Below are 25,834 nucleotides of genomic sequence, written 5' to 3' on the forward strand. Positions count from 1 at the left end.
CGAGGTACTTGATACCAAGTGCCAGTTTACCCGTTTATCCAGTCCAGTCATCTAGTGTAGGTTACTTGGACAACCAAATGAATGAAAGTGGACAAAGTAAATGATATACAAATTCAAAATAAATAAAACATATACATTCATTACATATTTGTTTTCTTGCTATTTTTTTTATTTTTATTATTGCACCACTAAGCATTATTGCTTAGCGCGTTGCTTTTGCCACGCGTAGGTTCTGGAGATACAGATCGTGAGCCCAGTAGACCGCAGACTTGGTGAGTCCATCCTGCAGCTCTGCACAGTGTCCGTGTCACCTCATCACCTGCAGTGCATTGGTAGGGCACTAGGTGTCATTTTGTCATTTTGTAACTAAATTTTTATTTTCTCATATGTATTTAGAATTATGAAATGTATTTTGTTGATCATGTAAATAATGAGAATTGTGTTTGTAAATGGAAAAGAGAATGTTTATTTGTGAATTATACTTGATTATCACATGTGATGGATGATTGAGAACTGAAATTGAGAAATGTTGATGAGATTTTGATATTGGAGTTTGAGATGATGAGACATGAATATAGGAAGTGTTTTTCACAGGTTCCGAAGAACTGTTTTCTCCATTTTTAGCCGGTACTCTGCCGGATTTTCTTTAAAATTTTCGGAACCTCAAATAAATTATAATTTCGATAAATGGCTTAAATGAATTATATTTCACAAATTGTATTCAAAACTATGACAAAAATTGATTAAGGTAAAATAGAGTGTGCCGATACACCGTGTGACATTGCTTACTCGGATATACTGTACACGGGTAAGGGGTGTCACATTTAGTGGTATCAGAGCACGGTTTAGGCGTTTCTGGACCTAGAATGAGTCCATACCATGCATTGCATTTGTAAGAGTCGAGGTGACACTAATGCAGATCTGTTTGTCTTTCTTATTTTAAATAGGATATGGACCCTTCATCTCAGAGGGCAGTTGAGGAGGAAGTGGAGAGTCATGCTCCACTGCGGCGGTGAGACTGGGGCATGGGAGAAGTCGCTCACTTGACTCAAGCAGAGCCTGCTCAGCCTCCATAGGCTATGTTCCAGCAAATGGCCGATTTCTTTAGACAAATGGCCGGGGTAATGCCAGCACCACCACCACCACCAGCTCCACAGCAGAAATCATACCTGGAAAGGCTAAGAAAGTTTGGAGCAGTGGACTTCTTCGGCAAGAGAGAAGATGATTCTGTTGCAGCCGAAAATTGGTTGAACAGAACAGGCAGAGTCTTAAAACAACTCCACTGTACTCTTGAACAAAACCTAGAGGCTGCCATATCTCTGTTACAAGATGATGCCTATGAATGGTGGGATACGGTGTCCAGTGAAGTACAGCAGGAAATAGTAACATGGGCCTTCTTTCTCTCAGAATTCAAGAAGAAATATGTGGGTACTGTATACCTAGAAGAGAGAAGAAGGGAATTCATCAACTCGAGGCGAGACGCTTGTCGATGGTCGAGTATGAGAAGGAATTTGTCCGATTGAGCCGCTATGGAAGGGAGATAGTCCCTAATGAAGCTGAAAGGTGCAAGAGATTTGAAGAGGGATTGAATGACTATATAAAGATTATGATCACTGCCTTGGGAATCACTGACTTCACCAAGTTAGTGGAAGCAGCAATAAAGGTTGAAAAAGTAAGAATCAGTGAGCAAACCAGAAGAGAGAGACAGCAGAAGAGGGGCCCAGGTCAGTCTAGTTCAGCTCCTGCATTTGGGAAGAAGTTCAAGGGTCCACCTGAACAGAGTTCAGCTCAGCCACAAGGTCAGGGTCACCTCGGGGCCCAGCCACGCTTTACCTCTAGAGAGGCCACCCACACCATCGGTGGGCGCTCTCCGTGGATGGGGTTCAGGACCAGCCCGGCAACTCGCATGTCCACACCGAAATGGCATAAGGGGGAGTGTTGGAGAGTGACTGGTGCCTGCTTAAGGTGTGGGTCAACAGAGCATCAGTTAAGGAACTGTCCACGCAGAACTACTACAGCTACTCCAACACAAGCGCATGCACTGCTCCTGCACTACGAGAGGTAGAAAATGCGTAAATCTGAGGTCATTGGACCATCACGAGGCTCATGACGAGCCACAGAGAGGCTGACAGCGGACCACCAAGAGCTTATGCTATTAGAGCTCAGAGGAGCAAGATGCCGGGCGTCATCGAGTGCGTTCTCCTCTACAATACACCTGTGCATGCATTGGTGGATCCAGGATCCACTCATTCCTACATTTGCATCAACCTACCCGTAGAAAGGGGGATATTGGTAGGGGAGAGTGACCAAGACATTATGGTCACTAATCCATTGGGCCACAGTGTAGTGGTGAACAAAGTGTACAAGGGTTGCCCGTTAAGGATTCAGGGGTATGAATTCTTGGCAGACTTAATTGAGTTGCCTTTCCATGAGTTTGACGTGATTTTGGGAATGGACTGGTTGTCACGTCATCAGGCAATGGTTGATTGTAAACTGAAGAGGATTTCTTTGAAAACTTCTGAGGGTAATGAGATCACAGTTGTGGGGGAAAGGATAGATTTCTTGTCCAATGTCATCTCAGCCACAGTTGCAAGAAGAATGATGAGAAAAGGCTGTGAAGCCTACCTAGCACATGTGGTGGATACTAGGCAGGCTAAGCCAAACTTGAATGATATACCCACAGTAAGAGACTTCCCAGAGGTATTTCCTGAAGAATTGCCTGGTTTGCCACCAGAAAGGGAAGTTGAATTTGCTATTGAGACAACGCGGCACAAAGACCCATTTCCATTGCTCCTTATAGGATGGCACCCACTGAATTGAGGGAGTTGAAAACTCAGTTGCAAGAGTTGCTTGCTAAGGGGTTCATACGCCCCAGTGTGTCACCATGGGGAGCTCCAGTGCTGTTTGTGAAAAAGAAGGATGGGACTTTGAGGCTTTGCATTGATTACCGGCAGTTGAATAAAGTGACTGTGAAGAACAAATATCCTTTGCCTAGAATTGATGATCTGTCTGATCAGTTGAAGGGAGCAGGAGTATTTTCTAAGATTGATCTCAGATCAGGGTATCATCAGTTGAGGGTGAAGGATGCAGAAGTGCCAAAGACTGCATTCAGGACCCGATATGGGCATTATGAGTTCCTAGTGATGCCCTTTGGCCTAACAAATGCACCAGCAGCATTCATGGACCTTATGAACCGTATCTTCCATCCATACTTAGATCGGTTCGTAGTGGTCTTTATTGATGATATTTTGGTGTATTCCAAGACCAGGGAAGAACATGATGAGCATTTGAGGATTGTTCTGCAAACCCTGAGAGAAAAGAAGCTGTATGCTAAGTTGTCCAAGTGTGACTTTTGGTTGAATGAGATTGCATTCCCTGGACACATAGTGTTAGCTGATGGGGTTAGGGTGGATCCCAAGAAAATAGAAGCAGTGATGGAATGGAAGCCTCTCAGGAATACAACTGAGGTCAGAAGCTTCTTGGGGCTAGCTGGGTATTACAGAAGATTTGTGAAGGGATTTTCCTTAATAGCTGCTCCAATGACCAAGTTGTTACACAAGAATGTCAGATTTGATTGGAATGACAAGTGTCAGACCAGTTTTGAGAAGTTGAAGGCTATGTTGACAGAGGCACCAGTGTTAACACAGCCAGTGTCAGGAAAAGACTTCGTGGTCTATAGTGATGCCTCTCATAATGGGTTGGGGTGTGTATTGATGCAAGAGGGGAAGGTGGTCGCTTATGCTTCCAGGCAGCTAAGGCCACATGAACAAAATTACCCTACCCATGATCTAGAGCTTGCAGCAATTATCTTCGCACTGAAGATATGGAGGCATTACTTGTATGGTGAAAAGTGCTACATTTACACGGACCACAAAAGCCTGAAATACTTGCCAACCCAGAAAGAGCTCAACCTTAGACAGAGATGATGGATTGAGTTCCTGAAGGACTATGATTGTGTGATTGACTATCATCCTAAGAAGGCAAATGTAGTTGCTAATGCTTTGAGCAGAAAGTCCATCACAGATTTGAGATCATTGAATGCCCGTCTATCTTTGATTCGAGATGGAGCTATTTTGGCTGAGTTGCAAGTGAGGCCAAACCTGCTACAACAGATTTTAGATGGGCAAAAGGCAGATGAAAAGTTAATGGCTATTATGAGCACAATCTCAGAGGGAAAAGCAACTGACTATGAGGTGAAAGCAGATGGGTGTCTGTATTACAAAGGAAGACTGTGTGTACCAGATGATGGGGAATTGAAGGCCAGTATTCTAAAAGAGGCACACACCAGTGTATATGCTATGCACCCAGAAAGTACAAAGATGTATCATGATCTGAAACTCCAATATTGGTGGCCTGGTATGAAGAAGGACATAGCTGACTATGTGACTAAATGCTTGACATGTCAGCAAGTCAAGGCAGAACATCAAGTTCCATCAGGTTTGCTACAGCCTATACGCATACCTGAATGGAAATGGGATCAGGTCACCATGGATTTTGTAAGTGGTCTACCTCTCACCCAGAAGAAACATGATGCAGTATGGGTGATAGTTGATAGATTGACGAAGTCAGCACACTTTCTGCCAGTTAGGACTGACTACTCACTGGAGAAATTAGCGAGTGTATATCGCTGAGATAGTTAGACTGCATGGAATTCCACTTTCTATCATATCTGATCGAGACCCAAGGTTCACATCGAGATTTTGGAAGAAGTTGCATGAATCCTTGGGTACACAACTCCACTTCAGCACAGCTTTCCATCCTCAGACGGATGGGCAATCAGAAAGAGTAATCCAGGTAAACAATTGAACCAATTGAATTAATACACATATTGAACTGAAATGATAATAATAACATGAAATGTATGTCAGGTCCTTGAGGATATGCTGAGGAGTTGTGTCATTGAGTTTGAGGGAAGTTGGGATAGATACCTCCCACTGGCAGAGTTTGCATACAACAATAGCTACCAAGCTAGCATCCAAATGGCCCCATATGAAGTAATCGTATGGGAGAAAATGTAGAACTCAGGTGTCTGGACTGAATTGGGCGAAGACAAGCGGTAGGGCTGGACACGGTGAAACAGTGAGGAGAAAGTGAAACTAATCAAAGCCAATCTGAAGGTTGCCTCGCATGCATGTAAATCTTATGCCGACCTGAAGAGAAAAGAAATAGAATATGTGGTTGGCGACAAAGTGTTCCTCAAGGTGTCACCGTGGAAAAAGGTATTGAGGTTTGGAAGAAAAGGTAAGTTGAGCCCTAGGTTCATTGGCCCATATGAAGTCATTGAACGTGTGGGTCCAGTGGCCTATAGGCTAGCTTTACCACGGTGGACAAGATCCACAATGTGTTCCACGTGTCCATGCTCAGAAGATACCGCTCAGATCCTTCACATGTCATCTCCAGGGAAGAAATTGAAATACAATCGGATTTGACATATGAAGAAGAACCTCTACGGATCCTGGCTCGGGAAGTGAAAGAGTTGAGGAATAAGCGGATTCCACTGGTGAAAGTGCTTTGGAGGCACCACAACACCGAGGAGGCAACTTGGGAAAGTGAAGAGACGATGAGGCAACAGTTCCCTCAACTGTTTGCATCAGGTAAATTTCGAGGACGAAATTTAAATTAGAGGGGAAGAGTTGTAACACCCTCCCTGTAGCAACTCCGTACATTCTACTGTTCCGGTGACCGGTGTCGGTCCGGATAGCTAGAACGTCCGAAAAAATATTTAAACTAAAGTCAGGAACCATAATTAACTCAAATATTAGTAAGAAAAATTTAGTAAAAATTTTAGAAATAAAATACAAACAAGTTCAACGAGCCGGTGCCCTAGCGATGGGCAACCCAGAGGGAAGTTGCGGTTCTCGCAACGAGGAGCCCTAGACCCGGGGAAAAATTCATAAAATAATTTTTAGGACTCCAGAGAAGGGTCATTGAGGTTCCTATGGCATTAGAATGCCAAGAAAATATTTAGAAAATTTTTTCAATCAGTACAGACAATTTTGACCCGTTAAGCCAAACGGAGGGCATTTTGGTCATTTCGCCTTCAGGGACGATTTTTGGCCGACTTGTCCAGTTAAGTAAATAATTATTATGATCTAAAATGTGAATAAATATTGCTAAAAATTGAATTGAAATTAAGTAGAAAAGAAAAGAAAAGAAAAATGAAAAAAATGGGACTTTTGACATCACATGGTGTCGTTAAAATTTCTCTCCACCAATGACAATCAAGCAATTTCATTAAAAAGGGAAAATGAGGCAAAATTGAAACAAAAAAATCTGTTCTTCTTCCTTCATCAATCGGCAGCTTCTCTCTCCCTCTCTCAACCTCCATTAAACCTCACTTCCCAAGCTTGATTCTTACTTTGTTTCACCACAAAAACCTAACCTCTCTTCATTAAAATTTTACACCACACCTTAAACAACCTCTAGGCAGCCATTAGGAAGAGAAGAGTGGAGTTTTTCAACTCTTGGAGATTGGCTAAATTCAAGTTAGTGCACCTATTTACTTAAAACTCTTTAATTTCATGATTAGGGACTTGAATTTAGTAAGGAATTGTAATTTAAATGGACAAAAACTCATGTGTATGTGTACATGAAATTAGGAAGCCCTATTGAAGGAACAATAATAGAGTGTTTTGATGGACTTAAAGAGGATTAGAGATCATGTTTAAACCATGTATGCATGTGGTTAGTGAATGAGTTAGTAATTAAGGTGTGTTGTGAAAACTTATAATGGAAACTAGGGTTTTAAGAGTGAAAATTGGACTTGGCATTTGAATTGATTAATGGACATTCTAATGGTCAATTAGTGACCATTAAAGACAAGTTAATCATAATTTGAAGTGAGTTAATGCATGGCAAAACTGAAATGGAAGGCTGCCTAAAGACAGCAGAAATGAGGCTGAGATTCCAGCCCACTTAGACAGCCATAACTTTGGCTGTGTAGGTCCAATTGGTGTTTGGCCAATTGGACATGAAACTAGGCTTATAATGGCACATTTTTGCTGAAGAAACCATGCCCAAAAGACCAAAGCAAGTGGACCAAAAGTTGGCCCCAATCCGGATACCCTGCAACAGCACCTGCAGAAATGACCAAATGAACAGTAACTGTTCATTTGGCCATAACTCACTGTAGATATGGTCAATTGACCTGAAATTTTTACAGCAACAAGTTAAGACATAGACAAACAACTTTCATGAAGAAACATACCCCAAATTATGGCCAAAACCTATTCAAAAATGCAATCACATTCACTATTCATGGTACTGTAGATTTGGTAATTCTGCAGTTTTGGCAATCCGGCCAGCTGTGGTTTTTGGACCATAAATGGAGCTACAAAACTCCAAATGGAGTGATTCAAGAAAATAAATTTAACTAGACAAAATAAGGAACAACTTTTATGTTTACCATTTCCTCAAATTCCCACTGTAACAGTGCTTAATGGAACAGTAAAGTTAGGCTTCAAAAACTGAAAATTCTGCCCTCTTGGTTTTAAGTTTAGAAATGGTATTAATGCTTAATGCCAACAAGTTTTAAATGCAAAATGTGGTATGTTGGGAGTGCCAAAACCAATGTACTTATTTTCTATCCAAAAGTCAACATTTTTGTTGACCAATGAGGTGAATAGTGACACCAAAACTTGAAATTCACAAATTGAAGAATTTAAAAGTTTCAAATGCCCTAGTATACCTAACAAGATTAGTTTGGATAGTTTGGCATGCCAATAGGGTTCAGTAAGCAATACTGCACATGGCAATATGCCATTCTGTGATTTTATGGCTTTTACCCATTATGACCTTGTATTGAGCTTTGGCCTTGTGCCTGATGTTATCACAGCTTGTTAGCTGTTCTGTTGCACACCGGGAGATGCATATGTGACCGATGGTGTGACGGCCCGAGGTACTTGATACCCAGTGCCAGTTTACCTGTTTATCCAGTCCAGTCATCTAGTGTAGGTTCCTTGGGCAACCAAATGAATGAAAGTGGACAAAGTAAATGATATACAAATTCAAAATAAATAAAACATATACATTCACTACATATTTGTTTTCTTGCTATTTCTTTTATTTTTATTATTGCACCACTAAGCATTATTGCTTAGCGCGTTGCTTTTGCCACACGTAGGTTCTGGAGATACAGATCGTGAGCCCAGTAGACCGCAGACTGGGTGAGTCCATCCTGCAGCTCTGCACAGTGTCCGTGTCACCTCACCACCTGCAGTGCATTGGTAGGGCACTAGGTGTCATTTTGTCATTTTGTAACTAAATTTTTATTTTCTCATATGTATTTAGAATTATGAAATGTATTTTGTTGATCATGTAAATAATGAGAATTGTGTTTGTAAATGGAAAAGAGAATGTTTATTTGTGAATTATACTTGATTATCACATGTGATGGATGATTGAGAACTGAAATTGAGAAATGTTGATGAGATTTTGATATTGGATTTGAGATGATGAGACATGAATATAGGAAGTGTTTTTCACAGGTTCCGAAGAACTGTTTTCTCCATTTTTAGCCGGTACTCTGCCGGATTTTCTTTAAAATTTTCGGAACCTCAAATAAATTATAATTTCGATAAATGGCTTAAATGAATTATATTTCACAAATTGTATTCAAAACTATGACAAAAATTGATTAAGGTAAAATAGAGTGTGCCGATACACCGTGTGACATTGCTTACTCGGATATACTGTACACGGGTAAGGGGTGTCACAAGTGAAATGCAACATCAACAATATTTTCATATCATAACATCAAAAAGGTAATTTGGAGCACTCACACACCCAGTGATATCAATCATAATATATGGGAGCTGATCCCCTATACAGCTCTCTTAAATCCAACCTGGTGCCAGCGAAGAACTCAAGCCGGACTTTCGCTTAATAAACCAAATCGGGGGTCCCAACGAAGAACTCAAGCCGTGACTACCCCCCGAAGTATCGGGTCTCAGCGAAGATCTCAAGCCATGACTACCCGTCCTATCCATAGTCCACACCACATCACACGCACGCCAACGAACGCACACTGCTCCAAATTACCACAGCAACATACATGACACTTTCACAGTTATGAATGCAACATAAATCGTGCCTAAAGTTTATCTACATAGATATATGCATATAAGTGATGCATGGGCATGCTTGAACATATAATAATAGTGAAATTACAATTAAAATTAATATTTTACTCATAGACTTGACAACGGTCACTGTGGCGGCTGGGCGGAGGAAGAAGGCTGTCCCGGCTCACCTAACAATTACATTACAATTATTTAATACAATAGACTCAATACAAACCAAGAGAAAGACCAAATACGTCTTAAGTCGTGCCGAAAATCCGGCAGAGTCTCCCCTATACTTAGGACCTACCCAACCTGCAAAAGGGCTCAAAACATACTTCTATATTCGCAACTCATATATCCACCATTCAATCACATCACACAGCCCCTCTTGGGCCCATTAAATCAATCATTCATCACAATATGTAAAATTTCAATTTAGTCCTTATAATTAATCATTTTTGCAAAAACTGCCCAAACAAGCTCTAAAAATTCTAAAAATTTGCCCCGCGGTCCTTAGAAATATTATTAGGCTATTGCAAAAAGAATCATAATTTTCTGAGCTACCACGAATATTTTATGGATTTTTAATCCTATTTAAGCATTAGAAAATTACGAAAAAGCAAGGTTCGGGTTTACCTTTGCCGATTCTGACTCTGGGGACGCGCTTGGGACATCTGACAATGGGGGGGTAGCCAAAACTTCGGTCCAATTCGGAGACTTTTCCTGTAACGGGTCTGTCTGGCCGGAAATTCATAAACCCGGACAACTATCGAATTTTCGCGAATTGAGGATACCTACATGAAGCCCACAACACGGGGGTTAGTACATAAATTTTTCAGAATTTTCTAAGCTCATTTAATACTCAGAAAAACACTGCGAAGTTCTGTGGGACCCACCAAAAAACGGTGTCGAAAAATTTTGAAATTTATATCCCCGCGAAGCTCTCGACGAGTGGAGCACTCTGGTACTCTCGATTTTCTCGTGGGGTTCACAGTTTGTGAGAAATCTAGCCCGAAAGTCAAAATGGGCTAAAATTTCCCGCGCAAAAATTGGACAAACCCCTCGATGGATTTCGGTGTTCTTAGTGTCTATGGAAAGCTCTCGACGAGTAGATGAGTTTAGAAACAAGACCCGGTCTGATTGGTGGCTGGATCAGTCGAATTTTGGACGGGAAAACGAACGGTCGCGCACGAGAGGGAGGGACGTTCGCGCGCGTTTTCTGGCCGTTTGGGGAAGCGGCCAGTGGGCTGGGACGACTGGGGTTTGGCGCCGGCGAGCTGGGGAGGCAGGGGAGGTGGCGGCGCGGCAAGGGGAGGAGGGAGGAGAGAGAAAAGAGAGAGAGAAGGGGAGGAGGTCGGACGCGCGCGAGAGGAAGAAGGAAGAAAAAGAAAAGGCCGGTCCGATTCGACCGGTCCGATCCGGTCCAGTTCGATTCGGCCTGTCCAATTCAGGATACAAAATTTTAAATTTTTACTCTGCCTTGGGACCGAAAACGGGGTCCAAAAATTCCGAAAAAAATTCCAGAAAACTCAGAAAAATTCGTAGATTCCAAATATATTTTTAGTTTTGCCACGTAGTCTTTAAATTAATTTTTAAAAATCATCAAAGTTTATATTTTCGAAAAATCGAACTCGATTTTCAAAATCCGAAAAATCTCAAAAAAATTTTCCTAAAATTTAAATAAAATTAAAATACCAATAATGCTCATAAAATAATAAAATTTAAAATTCTTGGGGTGTTACATTCTTCCCCCCTTACAGAAAATTCGTCTTCGAATTTTACACAAGGCAGAATAAGGTACATGATTATACATTGAATAGGTAAGGGTACTTGCTACGCATGTCCCGTTCTGACTCCCAGGTGCACTCTTCCACTGACTGACTCCTCCACAAAACCTTAACCATAGGTGAAACAAGTCGAGCACTTGAGAATGATAAGTCGAGCACTTACCTGTAAAAAAGGTTGAAACAAAGAGTAAGTTGGTACCGATGTCTTCGTGTTTCCGGCGCTACTAACACTGAGACAGTAAGGTGATTTTGAGGAGTTGTAAACAATTGAAGTGAGATTTTCTTGAGAAAAGGTGATTGAATTCCCAAGACTCTGCGAGGTTATCCAAGGCATGGATTGCAAGCTCTATAGTTTCCACGGTAAGATCCTTCAGAAAACTTGTTTCTAAAGTCTCTAAGAATCTTGAGATTGAAAATAAAGCTACAGCAATATTCCAGGGCTTTTCCTTAATAATCACCGCTACCTCCATAGTGTTGCATGCAGGTATTTATAGGAGATGGGTACTTAAAACACAGGGCCAGGATTCCAGCAGGAGGAGACGAAAGGCCTAGATTCAAAAGTAGATAATCCGACGTCATAGAACTAAAGAGAATCAAAATTGAGGGTTGGGATTCCGTTCGGAATTTCTGTCCTTTCGCCCCTTAATCCAATGGTCAAGGGTCTTGCCTTACAAATTAAATGGATCCATGGGCTGGAAACAAAAAGCGTCGAATCTGTTATTTATTTTTTATCCAAAGGGCTCAGATCCATCCTTACAATTATAATCATCGGTGTAAATTGAGATGTACTTGGCTGCTTTAACCGTTTGGAATCCGACGGCTAGGAGTGCGTCCTTACAAATGAGATGTGTGGTGAGGATTGGATCATGCCTGCAATGCTTTAACTTACTCTGATTTGATGGTGGAGGGAGCTAGTTTTTATGAATTAAAGATCATGATTAAAAGCTATTCAACTCCCTAAGTTCTCCGATCTCTATAAGTCATCCTTTCCTTTTTCAATCTTCTCATTGTGACTGACCGATCTTAGGATTATTATTCCGATCTCTATTTTCTTTTGCATTTGGTCCTTTTTATTTCCCGATCTCTTTTTGTTCTCCGACCTCCTCTTCATCCCTTCGCTGTGTTGGTCAAAGCAATAAATTTTTCGATTGCCGATGAGCCGCTTCGAGTTCTGCATGCAATAAATGCCAAGGCCCTATATATATGTAGATGAATTTTGTCCCTTGCATACTCACAACTTTCCTTCTCTGGTGAATCTTCAATGTTTTATTTTCTCGTTCTTGGCTTTTCCGACAAAAATTCTTCTCACGACAACCACTTTAATCATTTTTCGAATGTTTTCTTTATTCATCTCCTGAAAATGAGCAATTTCGATAATCAGAGGTTTATGAGGGCGTCGTCTGATGACGGTGAGGGAACTGGACTAATTAACCGATCAAGGTCAAAACTGACTACCACGCTAATCTCGGATCGGTTCATCGGTATGGCTTGCAGATCGATCTCTGACAAGAGGACCGCTAATTTCAATCTTAATATCGGTGACCACCTCTTGAAGTTCATTTGGCTCCTCACCATCTCAGGGGTCCCGAACTCAGTTTGGTTCTGGTCGATGACATCGACAATGACATCGCTCAATATCATGAGAGTCATAGTCATCCCATCTGAGTTGTACATCTGTCCAATATTTATTGCTGGCTTTCTAATCAAACACATCTTTAGATTTAGCCACAAGACTAGGCTTTGACACAGGGTTATTGTGTGACACTTTGGGTTTGGGAGTAGTCCAAGTTAGGTAGAATGTAGTGTAAGGACATTTGTAATTGTTGATCTTGAGAGATCGCCCAAATGATGTAATCTGACCTTTTGGAAATGAAATGAAATCTATTATTGAAATTTGGTCTGCTTATTCTATTTTTATTATTGCATTAGTTATTATTCCGATCTCTAATAAATGTGCCCGATCTGATCCCTAGACAAATCGCCATCCAGCCGAACTGTTGGTTCATAACCCTGTTCCATCTGATGATCTTCGTTAACTGATCTTATTTGTCCGACTTTTTACTATGTTTCTGGAATCTTCTTTTGATGTGTCATTGAAATGGCTCAGTCTCGCTAACCGATGTGTCCCTTGGGGCTTCGTGAGCATTTAATGCTCAGGCGAGTATAAATAGGGAGGTGGTTAGCCATTTGCTCCCTTATGTCATTTTCAGACTTCCTTTTAGCGACTTCGATATTCTCCCTTATTTTCTAGAGTTTTCTGGTGCTGATTTATACTCCGGTAAGAGCTTTAATCTTTTTCTAATCAATTTCATTTTATTCTATGAAAATGAGTGGTATCGACAGTTAGAGAGCTACCAGTCCTCCTTCTGTTCATATCTCATAGACATCGGATGAAGGTGAAGTGACTAGACCGAGTGAGCGACTTGAACCTTTTACAATCACTGTCCTGGCCCATGGTTGATCGACCAAGTCAAAACAAGCATCGTCTTCAAGGAAAGAGAACTTACCCGTGGACGAATTGCCATTGATTCTCAAGGAGACCAATCTCCAGTCTATTAGCTAAGAGTACAACCTTCAGACTAACTCCTTCGAACTTATTAGATGTCATGGCGATCTCCGAGCTGATCATTTCTTTGATGAAACTGACCTGATCATAGTATATGAGGAACAAGTGAAAGCCGGGCTTCGGTTTCCCTTAAACGAATTCTATAGAGCCGTTCTGAAGTTCCATCATGTTTGTGTAGCCCAAGTGCATCCGAACTCCTGGCGGATTCTGATGGCTTTCAGAGGTTTATGCCGAGCTAAAAAGCTCAAGCCTACGGTGAAGATTTTTTGCTGAGTTGCAAAGGCTCACTCGGTGGAAGGAAGATGAATATTGGTTTTTCTAAGCCAAGCCGAACTGCGGGCTCTTCACTGATCTCCCTCAATATGAAAAATCGATCTTTACACTTCTTCGTTGAAGAACTAGAAATATCGATTTTTCATATTGAGGAGCAAGGACCCGAATGGCTTTGAGGGCATCCCGCATAGTTGACAGTATTTGGTTCCTTCAGTTCCAAAGAAGATCGCCCTAAGTAAAGATAAGGACGCCATGGTGAAGGAGTTGAAGGATCAGGCGGCCACTCACAAATACTCATGTTTGGACGCGGTTATGGCTGAACTGAAATAGTGGTTAATGCAAGTGATCGACCATGAGGACTATGAGCTGTAACTCTCTGACCTCGGCCCTGGGATTGGTATAATCTAAATCTTCAGTCTCCTAACTTTGGTGATCTCACTAATTATTCTTTGTGCAGGTATGGTGGGAGGCGAGGGTGCAAAGGAGAGCCACAAGTGAAAGAGGAGCTTGCCCAAAAAGTGCAGGAAATGAAAGTGGCTGCTGCTGCTGCTGCTTCTACTCAGATGCCGAGGCGGGACATGGTAGAAGCACCAAGCTCTCTGTTCTGACCTCTAGAGAAACCAGCCTCAGAGATAGAGATCATTCCTTCTCCACTTGACAAGCTGAACCTCCTCCGCTAGTCTCTTTAAGTGTAGAAGGGGGGCCTTCCCGACCAGCTGTAAGGACACTCTCTCGAGGTGCTCAAGTCCTTATCCAATCTCTGGAAAGGAACCATTCAGTTCGGGGTAATTCTGATCTAGCTAAGGTCTTGGGTGCCACCATCTGTTTTCAAGAAGATCAGAATAGATTGGCCTAAGATAGCATTGATAATCTCCTAGCTCAGACGATGAGCTTGGGTTTGGAGACCATTAAGAACCAACACATAATCAGAGAAAAGGCCCATCTATTGAGACAAGAGATTCTGAAGGCAGTCCAGGATGCAACTTCTGCCAAAGCCCAACTCTCAACTGCTTAGGACCACATCGCCTAGGTAGAAGATCGGGCAAAGTCTTACAAGGAAAGGATAACTGAACTAGAGTGGGAACTTGAAGATGCTTGGGTCTGTCAATCTGGCAATGTCACTCGAAATACTAAAGAGATCAAGGCAAAAGAAGAAGAGGCCTTGGCGAGGGAGGCTGGTGCTTATGTGAATGCTCATGGCGATCTTCTGGCCGAACTCGTGAAGTGCTATCCTGAGGAAGACTTCTCCTGGATGGAGGACCTCATCCCAAGAGCTAAAGAAGACAATGAGGAGGAGCCTGAGAGAGAGGGGGGGAATGACAGAACTGAAAATGTACCTGAAGAGCATGTTAGGGGAGACACTCCTACCGAATGACTTGTATATTTTTTATATTTTGAAATGAATCTAAGTCTTTTCATGCTCAATTTTCGTGATGAGATCGAAAAACATCCAAACCAAATTGCCTGATTACTCAATCAATTGAATAAAGTTGAACATTAAACATGAGATCGATTATTAATCATAACACATCAAACCACTTCCAGAGATTGAAAAACCATTACACGTGAAAATGAGATCGGATGGTGCTGTGACCGAATATCGACTGAAACCTTGAAACATTTGAAGAGTGATTTGGTAAAATCATAAAGATTTGAAAATGACTTGAGCTTATTAGGGTTGGAACCATTAGTTAGATATTGGATAAAACCTTAGCTTCGCTGAGAAATATTTAAACAATTCGAGCAAGATACCTGATCATAAAACTATATGTAGATTTGGAATTTTGGGGTATTTGATTATAGAGAGATCGAAAAAACAATAGCATGTAAGATTGAATGGTTTGGAGATCTAATATCAATCCAAACACATTGAGTAAAGGCGAGGAGATCGAAAAGCAATCTAACTTGAATGTGAGATCGAGTTATTTCGAAGACAAGCCATTGCTGAGTTCGAAAAAGCGACCTGTGATCGGGTCATCAGTTGAGAATGGATAACATAGTGAGATTTCAATTTAAAAAAACATTGCATTTGAGGGTCGATCAAAATATGGTGTCTATAAGTGTTCGACTCATTGAGTAAGATATTGATTTTAAACATAATTTTTATAATTATCTAAGCCTAATGCATTCTTATGTATAAAATGTAACATATTCACATAGTTTCAAATAATTCAAACAATATTCGTATAAAAGATAATTTGGAGCACTCACACACCTGTGTGTCACATCAATAAATATATATGAGAGCTGATCCCCTATACAGCTCTCTTAATTCTAATACCTGCCAGCGAGGTCAACTTAAGTAAGACTTTCTCTTAATAATCCAAGTGCGGGGATCAGCGAGATCAACTCAAAGCTGTATTCATCTCGACTTATCCACATATAAGGATCGGGTCTCAATGAGTCAAACTCCAACCATGACTACCCATATCCATAATCACACCACACGCACGCCGACACACGCATACCTCTCCAAATTATCTTAAGGCGACATCCACAATAGTTTTATCAAATAAAAATGCAATACAAGGCGTGCTTTGTATTTAACTACATAAATATATATTATAAGTGAATGCATGAGCATGCCTAAAATATATAATAATATTGAAATTATATATAAAATCAATATCTACTCGCAGATTATCTAAATGTCACTGGGCGGCTGAGAAGATGAGAAAGGTTGACTCGGCTCACCTAAATAATCATATTCAAGAAATTTATCAATATTAACTCAAACCAAAGAATTAAAGAGCCTAAGACACTCTAAGTTTATGCCAGAAATTCGGCAGAGTTTCTCCTGTATCTAGGACCTACCTAACCTGTAAAAAAACTCAACTAACACTTCTCAATTCAAAAGACCTCAGGCCCACAATGCAACAACTACATAATGCCCCTCCTGGGCCTGCCAAACTAGTCAATTCCCAAATAAATTAATTATTTAAAAATTCAGGACATAACATTATTTATCTATAATTATTTATCATTTTAAAAAATTAAGAAGTATTAATTTTTTTTTTTCAATTTGATCCTTATATCTAGGACTGTGCGGTGTCGGTTTCAATTCGGTACTTTGTATGAACTAGAACTAAACTTCGGTTCTTTTGTTTTTTGAACCAAAAGAGAAACTAAATTTCAGCTTCGATTTTGGTTCGATTTTAAGTGCTTTCGACTCTAGTTCGCATCTAAGTGTTGTTGGTTCTGATTCAATTTTAGTTTCGATTCTATTTTCAATTCCATTTTGGGTTCTGATTCGATTCAGTTATCAGTTCTTATACTTATAATTATAATATTATTATATGCCTTTTAAAATAACAAAAATAATTATATATGCCTAACATCAAAATATCAATAAAAATAATAGCAGTAATATTAAAATAATAATACTAATATCAAAATTCTAAAAAAAAAAATACTAATATCAAAATAAAATATTAATAAAGTAATATAAACATAATAACTTAATCAAGAGAAATACTAAAATTAAATTAACAATTCTCATATAAAAATACAAGATAATATCAAATATGCATAGTGTTAGCATTGAGTGAGAATATCTCAGTAGGCCAGCATCTTACCCAAGTCTCTTTGACACATGGCACTTAGCCTATTACCCTATAAGGGATGAGAGTTGTGTCTTTGCTAAAAGTTTAAACTTTTGGCATGATAGTAAGTGTTCGATTCTATGATTAGTATTACTGTCAAGGTAATGGATTTGAACCTCGGTAGGTGCTTAGGATGAATTATTGGCATTGAGTAGGGATAACTCAGTGGGTCAGCATCTTGCTCTGATCCCTTTGGCTCATGACGCTTGGACTGCTATACCATAAAGAGTTAGAGTTGTGCCTCTGCTAAAAGTTAAAACTTTTAATATGGTGATAAGCGCTCAATCCTATATATAATAAGTCATATAATATTTCCATCAAAATTATAAAATAAAAGCAAATCAACGAGTATAATATGGATTAGGATTAATGTAACCTAAACCAAAAGTACACAACTATGTAATTTTTGGCTTTAGAGAAAATTTTTATTACGTTTTTATTCAACTATTTAAAGTTAAAATTTTATTGGACAATATACCAATTTTATTAATTTAAATTTTAATTCAGAATAATAAATATTAAAAATAAATTTAATTTTAATATAGCAAATGTTGTTTATAAAAATTTTGTAAATTATAATTAAAACTTTTTCAAATTAAAAATAAAATAATAATATAATCTTAAATTTGGTAAATTCAATTATTAACGCTGACTTTTAAATATTGTTTTGGCTCATACTCTCCATTATGACTACATAACTCACAAAATATTTAATTCGGATTACATCACTGAAATTTTGAGTGAATCATAATTCAATCATATTAAACAACACATACATAAATTAAGTCACTTCGTAACATATATTTTAATAAATATATTATACTATCTTATACATATTTTTCAATTATATAATTTTTAATAAGAAAATATACTATACGATGAAAATGTGATTTAATAAGAAAATTAATGACTATGAAAAAAATTTAATGTATTTATAATTAAAAATAATAAAAGTTAATATTGAGTTACATATATATTAATAACAAATTAAGTTATATATATAATCATCTTAATTGCATATAATATATATAATTTTATTAAAACTATGTAATATATGTAAAATATGAAAAAAAATATATATGTATAAAATCAGTTCTTTGGTTCGGTTCTGATTTGATTCGATTTCGATTTGATTTCGATTTAATTCTTGATGAAAAATCAAAACTGAACTAAAATAGTAAAATGACTTTACCAAAATAGTAAAATAACTTTGGTTCAGTTCAGTTCCTACAATAATGATTATTTTTTTGTTTCAGTTCAATTCGAATCCCTAGGAACTATGGACAGCTCTAATTATATCTACTAAATACAATAATTATTTATACAATTTTCTAAAATTTGTTTTAACATTTTTTCCTCTCTCTCACTTAGGGTGTAAATTGCATCAACCATCCCTCAAATTATGTGATTATTTTATTTTAATCACTTAATTTTAATTTGTTAAAATAAAATTCCTTAACTTTAATTTTATTTTAGAAGAAGTCCCCTGCATGTAATAACAAATTTGCAGCTTAAAAGAAATAAAATTACCTTTTGATCTTTTTTCACTAAAATTACCCGTCTACTCTTTTTACTTTTCTTTTCTCTTTTTTACCTTTATGATTAAATTAATAATAATTATTATCAATAAAATTATTTTATTTTAATTGAATTTATTAATCAAATTATTAATTACATATATGTATCTATTACTAATTAAAATTTAATTTTAACCCGACAAAATAATAAATTTTAGGACAATATTCTATTAATATATGATATTTTATCAATATTTTAATTAATAAAAAAATAAATAATTTATAGATATTTTTATTAAATATTAATTTAGTGCTAATTTTAAAAAAATTACCTAAAAATTGCTATAACAGATTAAAGAAACTTTTTCTGAAACAAATTTAAAAGACATTAAAAGGATGGGGTGCACACAACCAACCTGTTTCTTTTACTATTTTTTTTTTAAATGCGCACAACGAACCCATTTATTAATTAGTAATACATAAATTCGTGGTCCTTCATAACATATATATATATATATATATATATATATATATATATATATATATATATATATATATCTTTTCCTTTCATTTTGGGGGGACCTGATAGATAGCATATGATTTTAATTTTTTTTCTTTTAATTTCTAGTAAATTAAAGCATTAGGTTGGGAGTTGAACATCAAATGTATTAATTGAATTAAAAGTATTAATTAATGAATTAAGCTGTAATAATTTAATTCATCAGGTTTCATTTTTTTAATAATTTATTATGATTAATTAATGGTAATTTTTATAAAATAAATATTTTATTAATAAAAATATATCTTACAGATTAATTTATTTTTTATAAAAAAAAATGAAAATACAATTTCTTTCATATTTTAAAGATTAGATTATGTTTCTAACAAAAAAAAAGCCAAATTGTAAAATATCCAAAATAACAATCATATTCTCACATGATTTAATTCCAAACAACAATCTCGACTCCAACATATGTTCGTAGCAGTGGTTCAGAAATGTTCTCATTTATTTTATGTGCAACCATGAAGCTAATAATAAAATAACCCTGTTTTTAGATGAGAATGAGTTCATTCGGATGGAGGATGTTCCTCCAACTATAGCCTTATAATGAATGATTTGCCTTCTTGTTCTTTAAAAAAAAAAAATATCAATGCTAACTATTATTAAAAGATTATATTAGTAAAAGAAATATTTTTTAAATATTATTTAAAATAATTTAATTATTTTAATATTAAAATATATTAAATTTAATTTTAAATTAATTTTTAACATGCTTCCTGACATATATATATATAAAAGAAAAATAATAGAATAAATAAAAATATTTATAATAATTTAATATCAAAAGAATGAAAGACTGAATTTAATTAGTTATTAAAAATTAATATATTTTAAAGAAAACAAAAGATGGAATTTTTTTAATAATATAATTCTATTATAATTTGAAAAGTAATATAAATATATCTTATAAAGAAAAAAAAAATAATGATTGGAAAATTTTAATAAGTTATTGAAAATTAATATATTTTAAGGAAAATAAAAGATAAAAAAATTAATACTTTTCCAGTTCCAAAATTCCACTATAAATTTCTGCTATGGGAAGGGAAGAAAACAACTGGAGACAGGGAGACAGAGAGTCATGAAGGAGTGCCATCAGTTGTTGAGAGGAGGGAAAGGAGAAGGAAAATACAGACATGGGTTCTCTTCAGCAGAGATAGAAACACTTGGCAGCATATGTGAAACTGTGTTCCCACCAATTTGTATTGAGGAAAAGGAAGCTCAACAAAGCAAGCCTTTGCAGGACTTCTTTAGAGCTTCTGGGTCTCAGAACCATATACCTGATGAGGTATATTATATATTTTTTCTCATCTCTCTAAACAATTTCCGTTATATTAATTTGCAAACATATGAGAAACCGACTTGGTTCGTAATGGTCTATAAAAGGATTTTCTTTTTTTTTTTGGACAGATTGCAGAGCTTTTAGTGCAGAGGGGGAGGAGGATAATAGAACTTGTGATCATAGCGAGATTGGTATTACTGATACTTTCAACGAGAATTGGGACACTTTTGCTTTGTGGGTCTCTTTGTTTAGGTGAAAAATGGCCTTACATCAACACTTTCTCAAGCATGTCCTTGGGTAAGAGAGAAAAAGTTTTGCAGAAGTGGTTCAAGCACAGATTTTTCACACCCATCAGACTTATTCTCATTTTCCTTAAGGTCGGCTGCCTTTATGTTTTCTTCTCTCAGGTAATCACTAATTAATATCCTTAATTTTTTATTAATCATAGATTATGCCTTGAGTAACAGGATTGGTGTAAAAGCATGAAAATCGAAGAAATTTTCTGTTATTGCATGGATAATTAATTGGAAACATTATAAAATTAAAAGAAGGTTAAAACATCATTATCAAAGACGAAATGAGTGCCAAATTTTCAAGCTTAATTAGTCAAAATGGTTAACCTTTTTTTTTATTTTAATTTCAATTTTTTAAAAAAAATTAATATTTTTTGTTTGTACTTGCAAGTTTATCCAGAGACTTATTTGATTAAGATTCAATATTTAAGAATTCAAAATTTAAACTCTCTCTCCATAATTTCAAATAGATCAAATGTTTTAAAAAATTTAAAATTTTATGCGCTTCTATAATTATAGTTAAATTTTTTTTATTAATTTTAATTTAATTTAAAATTTTAATTTTTATTATAATCCGATTAAAATTAAAGATTTGGAGGTGCTGAAATATGCGATAATGTGATAAAAAATATTATTTTTTAATATATTATTACTAATAACAAGATTTATTTAATAAGTTTGATTTTAACTTCTTATTAAATATTTATATCAAAATTAGTATAAAATCAATTAATATATATAATTAAAATAATAAATATAAAAATTTTAACATAAATACTTAATATAAAAATTATTAAACTTATTTTATGTTAAATTCAAACTTAATTTATTAAATTTATATTATATCATTAATCAATGAAACTAAATCGTACTTAGACACTAATTCTAAGTTTTAAAATAGAATGGCTAATATCATTATCATTATTGTCATTATCAAAAGAAGATAAATAGACAAATAAAATAATTAATTTTGGATTTATGCTAAAAAAAATTAATTTCTGATTTTGATTTGGAAAGTGACGAGATAATAATAACAACTGTTACACAAGGAACACCGACTTTATTGTTCGTACTTGGCTGCCCCATTAATTAATTGGCCAGCAACTCACTGATGTGTAAAATCATTTTTATGTTGTTACAGTAGAAGGAAATAAACGAGTGATGCAAATTGATCCGAATTAAATAAGGGTATAATAGGAATTTCATAAATTGTAATTTTCAAGCCTTCAAATATTATTTAATCTCTTATAGAATAATATGGATCAATTATATATAAAATTATCATATAACATAACTTCTAATTGAATTATAAGTACAATCAATGAGAGATATAGCATATATTATACTCCCATATATTAATTATATAGAATTAAAATAAGTGTAACATTTTTAACTATAATATGTTCATAATTAATTTAAGTATTAATTGAATTATAAGAAGTAGATTGGTGAAAGATCTAGCACATATTATAGTGTTATGTACTAATTATATAATATGCATAGCATGTTAAATTATAATGTATTTTATTATTGATTTAAGTATTAATTAAATTATAAAGTGAAATTAATAAAAATTTTAGCACATATTATAGTACTATGCACTAATTATATGGAGCTGTGGTATATATCGCACATTTAATTATAATATGTATCACAATTATTTAAGTATTAATAATTTTATAAGGAGCAATTAATGAAAGATATAACATATATTATAATACTATATAGTAATCATACTGAATTAGGTTATGCATATCACATTTAATCATAATATATTCATGATTGATTTAAGTACTAATTAAATTTTAAGTAGCAATTGCGGTCTAGCACGTATTATAGTTGATTTAAGCACTAATACTTTTATAAGAAGTATTTGATGAAAAATGTTTAACGTATTTTATAAATATTCTACAAATAATTATTAAAAATGAATGTAACTAAATTTTAATATATAATACCTTTTAAACATATTTTAAAATTTTATTGAAATTTTAGGTTTAATATATTAAAATTTTCTGGCTCAATAAGTATAAAAATTTATACTTGTGAAGTAAATATATATTGAATTAATAGAATAATTAATTTTAATATGTTTTATATAGTTATTTAAGATATATATATACTTGAAAACAATAATTATAATTGTTTAATGTAGGTTTAACCGTAAAAATTTTTGATATATATATATATAGATATCAGGAGGTTTAAGGTTCAATTCATCTCTTCATCAATTTTTTTTAACTAAGTTAAGAGTTGATCTGATTTAAATCAAATCAGTTATTTTTTTATTAAATCAATTAGATTGAACCGATTCGATTTTAATAACCAAACTTGAAAACAAAATCACTTTAATTAATGTTGCTCCATAATCAATGTTGCTCTAAACCAATAAATAGTATCATCACTTTCATACTAAAGGTTATTATTGTCATTATACTATAGCATTTAGTTACTAAATATTAATAAATATAATTAGAAGATGGAAAATGCAAATATATCCCTCTTGATCTGGATCAATTTGATCTGCATACCATTAATTCAACTCAATTCAACTAAACTTTTATTCAAAAAATTTGAGGTCGGCTATATGAATTTTTTTTCTCCATTCTAAATAATTTTGGGTTAAATCCTCGAAAATGTATTCCATTAAAGTTATTAGTTTAGGTCTACCTCTTTTCTTATATTATTGAAAATATGTTTCTAATTCATAGTTAAGTTTTGATTTCAAATTATTATATTTTTTAAATTATGAGATTTGAAGAATCTTAATAAATTTTAAAGGTAGACGAAAAGGGTGAGAACCCAGCATGGGAAGCCATCGACTACAAGATAAAAAAGGATAAGAATCCAGTCCAAGTTCCAAATGAGAGACCTCTTCAGGAAGGAATAATAGAAAATATGCTTGAAACTGACTCAACCCTGGTCCACAACCTCGCCCAGAAAGGCCTGAAAGTTACAAAAGATCCTGGACACAACCTCTACAAAATCAATTGTGATGTTGTCATCGTTGGCTCTGGCTGTGGTGGAGGTGTTGCTGCCGCTACGCTTGCAACTTCCGGCCAAAAGGTGGTTGTTCTTGAGAAAGGGAACTATTTCACTACCAATGATTATTCTGGTCTGGAAGGCCCTTCTTACGAACAGCTATATGAATCAGGAGGAATCCTTCCAACTGTTGATGGGAAAATGATGATATTGGCAGGATCAGTAGTTGGAGGAGGTTCTGCCATTAACTGGTCTGCATGTATCAAAACACCAAAGCCTGTACTTAAGGAATGGACAGAGAATCAGAAACTTCAGCTTTTTGGAAGCTCTGAATATCTTGCTGCCATGGATACTGTCTGTAAGAGAATTGGAGTTACAGAGAACTGTGTAGAGGAGGGATTTCAAAATCAAGTACTTAGAAAAGGGTGTCAGAAACTTGGCCTTGAAATCAATGCAGTCCCTCGAAATTCCTCAGAGAAGCATTACTGTGGAAGCTGTGGTTACGGTTGTCAACAAGGAGACAAGAAGGGGACTGATTCTACATGGCTGGTTGATGCTGTTAATCATAGTGCAGTAATCTTAACAGGATGCAAGGCAGAGAGATTCATTTTGGAAGATAATAAGAGTGGAAGTAAAAAGAAAAAGAAATGCTTGGGAGTGATGGCAAAATCATTGAACAATAACATTCCTATGAGGTTGCAAATTGAGGCCAAAGTAACAATCTCAGCATGTGGATCTCTTCTTACACCCCCTTTAATGATCACTAGTGGATTGAAGAATCCAAACATCGGTCGGAACCTTCGTCTCCACCCAGTTCTAATGGCCTGGGGTTACTTTCCTGATTCAAATTCAGAGTTCAAGGGGAAATCCTATGAGGGAGGAATAGTGACATCAGTTCACCACGTGGTATCAGAAGACTCTAATTTGAGGGCCATTATAGAAACTCCTCAACTGGGGCCGGCATCTTTTGCTTCAATGACTCCTTGGGAGTGTGGACTTGACATAAAGAATAGAATGGTTAGATACTCCAGAACTGCTCACTTGATGACAATAATCAGGGATCGGGGTTCTGGCCAAGTTAAGGTGGAAGGAAGAGTAAGCTATAACTTAGATGCATTGGACAGAGAAAATCTCAAGGCTGGCCTCCGGCAATCACTGAGGATTTTAGTAGCTGCAGGAGCTGTCGAAGTGGGTACGCACCGAAGTGATGGGCAGAGAATCAAATGTGAAGGGATTAGTGACACGAAGCTTGAAGAATTTTTAGACACAGTTTCTCCATGTGGAGGAGCAATAACACCAGTGCAGGACTGGATGATCTATTCCTCCGCCCATCAAATGGGGAGCTGCAGGATGGGGATTACTGAAAATGAAGGCGCAGTTGATGAGAATGGAGAGAGTTGGGAAGCAGAAGGCCTATTTGTCTGTGACGCTAGTGTTCTTCCCAGTGCTGTTGGTGTCAACCCCATGATCACTGTCCAGTCCACTGCTTACTGTCTCTCTAAGAGATTGGCAAAGTCTTTAAGGAGAGAACAGTATGGCTTTTAGTGAATCCTACTAATTTGATTCTCACAAATACATTAGCTGAAAAGAGGCAGAACTCATAAGCTTGACTTGAGGGGACTGGAATGCGATATTGTGTCAACTTAGATAACGTTTTCTCTATTCTAAGCTTCTTAAGATGCCCAATTCTGATGTTGTCTTCAAGATGCCTGTGCATTTTACGCCCCGTTCCCCACCCCACCCCACCCCACCCTGCCCTGAAGAAGTCAAAGAAAATTCTCCATATCTATTGGAGAAGTCATTAGTGTACTTTGTACTAGTTATCAATGCAGAGCATTTCTTGTTTCATATCATATAATTAAACAGAGATAATAGAACACAGAAATCAAATAAATTAATCAAGAAACTTAC

At 36.1% G+C, this 25,834-nt stretch overlaps 1 protein-coding gene across 1 annotated transcript; it reads left to right on the top strand.

Moving 5' to 3' along the window:
• The first annotated feature begins 14,024 nt into the window (after window positions 1-14,024).
• Window positions 14,025-25,771, top strand: LOC110643446 (long-chain-alcohol oxidase FAO1). Its single transcript, XM_058146184.1, has 6 exons — window positions 14,025-14,056; window positions 14,146-14,269; window positions 14,719-15,036; window positions 20,352-20,654; window positions 20,777-21,055; window positions 23,723-25,771. The coding sequence occupies exons 1-6, from the start codon at window positions 14,025-14,027 to the stop codon at window positions 25,466-25,468; spliced, it is 2,802 nt and encodes a 933-aa protein (XP_058002167.1). The 3' UTR covers window positions 25,469-25,771.
• Window positions 25,772-25,834: the final 63 nt, after the last annotated feature.

Source organism: Hevea brasiliensis, chromosome 4 (genome assembly GCF_030052815.1).
Source record: "Hevea brasiliensis isolate MT/VB/25A 57/8 chromosome 4, ASM3005281v1, whole genome shotgun sequence".
Classification (NCBI taxonomy): Eukaryota; Viridiplantae; Streptophyta; class Magnoliopsida; order Malpighiales; family Euphorbiaceae; genus Hevea; species Hevea brasiliensis.